We start from the raw sequence: 3,592 nt of genomic DNA on the forward strand, positions 1-3,592 counted from the left end.
TCTCAATTAGCATAGTTAAAGTCATAGGAAGACTGATTAGCCAATTCCCTCAGAAAGAGGGATCATTAGTGTTTGGGCTTTAGGGATATATTTTGTGGTGTTCTACTGGATGATTAATAAATGTTGCCATTTCTTGAATTATATTTACCCTATTCCTGCACTTGGAGACAACTATAATATGTAGAAATAAACTGAATGCCTAGAATTTTCAACTTATTTTACAAGGTCAATGTATTATCAATTTGAAGTGCTTACAGTAAGGTTTTTGGGGCATTAAATATTTCCCTTGTAGTGCATATAATAGCTTCTGAATCTCTTCATGGCATCTTTAATCTCTTTATTTCTCAGAGTATAAATGGCTGGATTTAGGAGAGGTGTAATAACAGAGTAAAACACAGCAAGAAATTTGTCCACCCAGGTGATGCTGAGTGGCCACACATAGATGAAGATGCAAGGCCCAAAGAAGAGCACCACCACTGTGATGTGGGCAGTACAGGTAGAGAGTGCCTTGGAAGCACCAGTTTTAGTGCTTTGGCGGATGGTGAGAAGAATATGTGTATAGGATATCAACAACAGGATAAAGCAGGTCATGGCTAGAACCCCACTCTCAGCATTCATTAATATTCCCAAATTGTAGGAATCTATGCAGGCAAGCTTGATTACCAGTGGTATGTCACAGAAGAAGCTGTCAATTTCCCTGGGGCCACAGAAAGGCAATTGCACAATCACAGCCATCTGACTCATGGCATGCACAAAGCCAATGCTCCAGGAAGTTACCACCAGACTAGTGCATTTTTGCAGGCTCATCATGGCCGAATAGTGGAGTGGCTTACAGATAGCCACATAGCGGTCATAGGCCATTACCACCAAGAGTACCATCTCACCCCCTCCAACAAAATGTACATAGAGGATCTGGCACATACACCCTCCAAAGGAAATAGTCTTGTTCTCCCTGAGAAAGTCCGTGATCATCTTTGGAGTGGTGACTGAAGAAAGCCACATATCAACAAAGGACAGGTTGGCCAACAAGAAATACATGGGGGAATGAAGATGGGAATCAGTGATGATTAGGATCATGATGAAAACATTTCCAGATACAATAACCAGGTAAAGCATAAAAAATATGATTAGGAATAAGACCTGCATATTCCATGAGTGGCAAAGTCCCAGAAGCACAAATTCTGACACTATAGACATATTTCCTTTATCCATTTTATTCACTGTGTCCTCTAAAATAACCTAGGAAGAAGGATAGATTGTCAGTTAGTGGTGTGGGAATGGGTACTTAACTTTTAGTATTTAATTGAAATTCTATTTCATTTAAATTTAAATTTCCTTGAAAATTAGCATTTATACCTGAAAGTGGAAAATATAACTGGGAAGACAAATATTGGCAAAATATTCCTGACATTATGCCTTTTCTTTAAATTCTCAAGTTACTTAACATACAGTGTAGCCTTGGCTTCAGGAGTAGAATCTAGTGATTCATCACTTACATATGAAAACCCAGTGCTCATCCCAACAAGTGCCCTTGTTAGTACCCATCACCCATTTTCCCTACCCACATCAACCCTCAGTTTGTTCTCTGTATTTAAGATGCTTTTAGGGTTTCTCTCCCTCTCTGTTTTTATCTTATTTCTCCTCCCCTTCTCCCATTATCATCTGTCAAGCTTCTCAAATTCCACAGATGAGTGAACCTCTTTTATAAAACACCATAAACCTAATTTTTTTGCTTATTACTATAAAATATATGTTGGAACAGTCAGTAGGAGAAAAGCTATATAGAAAACCTTATAATAAATACCATGGCATGATAATTTAAATGCAAAATCAGGCACACAATTTATCATTAAGATCACAGTTAAATGAAATTCATTTAGTAAACTAAATGTATTAGAAAAAGATGTCTGTGGGGAATTAGATGAGAAAGTGATTAACCACAGAGGAAGGTAACTCAGACTTACAGTCTGACTTGAAGTCTGAATGGAAGCTTGTTATACTCAAGCTTATCCATAGAGAATATTTATTTTCATTTACAGTTGACTTTTGAACAACACAGGATTGAATTCTGTGGGTCTATTATATGCAGATTTTTGTCAGTAGGCACAGCACTGTAAATGTATTTTCTCTTCTTTATGATTTTCTTAATAACGTTTTCTTGAGGCGCCTGGGTGGCTTAGTCAGTTAAGCGTCCAACTTTCACTCAGGTCACCATCTTGCGGTCCATGAGTTCGAGCCCTGCGTTGGGCTCTGAGCTGATGGCTCAGAGCCTGGAGCCTGCTTCAGATTCTGTGTCTCCCTCTCTCTCTGCACCTCCCCCATTCATGCTCTGTCTCTCTCTGTCTCAAAAATAAATAAACGTTAAAAAAAATAACATTTTCTTTTTTCTAGCCCACTTCATTGTAGTAATGCAGCATATAACATGTAAAAAATACAAAATATCTTTCAATCAACTCTATTATTGCTAAGGCTTTTGGCCAACAGTAGGCCATCGGTTGAATTTTGGTTAATTCAAAAGTTGTGCAAAGATTTTTGACAGCATGTCAACCATATATCAATGGATGCCATGAAATCCCTAGGTTTAAAAATACTGCCATACAAGTTTCAAATACATATAAATGTTATTTAGAGGATGTGAATAAATTGTAGACATAGGGAATCAGAATACATGTTTGTTAGTGCTGAGTGAGCTTGAAGTTAAAACTTCAGAGATCACCAATTATTTATCTCTAAATATACATTTATATATTTTTTTATTTTGTACAAAATGTAAATACAATAATGATATTGTTTATATTCATCCTTCAGTAAATTGATTATTTTTTCACTGGATGGTGGAAAGCTAATTGTTTATCTCTCTTCACCCTTTATTATTTCTTTCCCTTTGCTTTATTTTTTATGTGTCTCTTCTTTTTTTACCCTTTGAAATCTTAACAGTGATGCCAAAGAGAGCAGAACTGTGAAAACCTACTGCATCATGAACACTAGTTTCCCCTTCCCTTATACTGAGAACTCAGAAGCACAGAATAGAAATGAAGAAGATATTCCTAAAGAATTAGGTAAAGCACACATTTGCTGGGGACAAGGGGACATGTGTTAGTATTCTCGTAACTTACAAGTTAACATATCCTCCATGATAGAGATTTAATTTCTAAAGAAAATATGCTGATATTACACCCAGTAGACATATGTCCCCTGAGAAACTTGAACAATTTGGCCTTTACCTTGAAATTTAATTTTTGTCAAGACAAACACCTTTCTGGGATTAGTTGTCAATAACTAGTTCCATGTGTTTTGTAATAAATGATGTAGAAGATAGCTAATAGCAAAAGCAGGATTTCAGTTGTGTTTGAGAAAGGATTTTGCAAAATAGAATATGTACATGGTGTAGTGGTGAGCATAGCTGCTTTCCAAAGATGAATATGTACATTGCTAGGGAACAATTTACCAATAAGAAATCCTTCTGTTTTTTAATCAGTTTTTAAATTAATATTCCACAATATTGGTATGTTATATTACATATGAATATTAATCCAATAATTAGGATAATAAGTAGAATGAACACGGACTTTTTAATTAGTCCAATCTGGTC

At 36.0% G+C, this 3,592-nt stretch overlaps 1 protein-coding gene across 1 annotated transcript; it reads right to left on the minus strand.

Moving 5' to 3' along the window:
- Nucleotides 1–273: 273 nt before the first annotated feature.
- Nucleotides 274–1,223, minus strand: LOC101095903 (olfactory receptor 4K14-like). The gene has a single exon (XM_003987363.5). The coding sequence runs from the start codon at nucleotides 1,210–1,212 to the stop codon at nucleotides 274–276; it is 939 nt and encodes a 312-aa protein (XP_003987412.1). The 5' UTR covers nucleotides 1,213–1,223.
- Between the last annotated feature and the right edge of the window lie 2,369 nt (nucleotides 1,224–3,592).

The sequence above is a fragment of the Felis catus genome, chromosome B3, assembly GCF_018350175.1.
Source record: "Felis catus isolate Fca126 chromosome B3, F.catus_Fca126_mat1.0, whole genome shotgun sequence".
NCBI lineage: Eukaryota > Metazoa > Chordata > Mammalia > Carnivora > Felidae > Felis > Felis catus.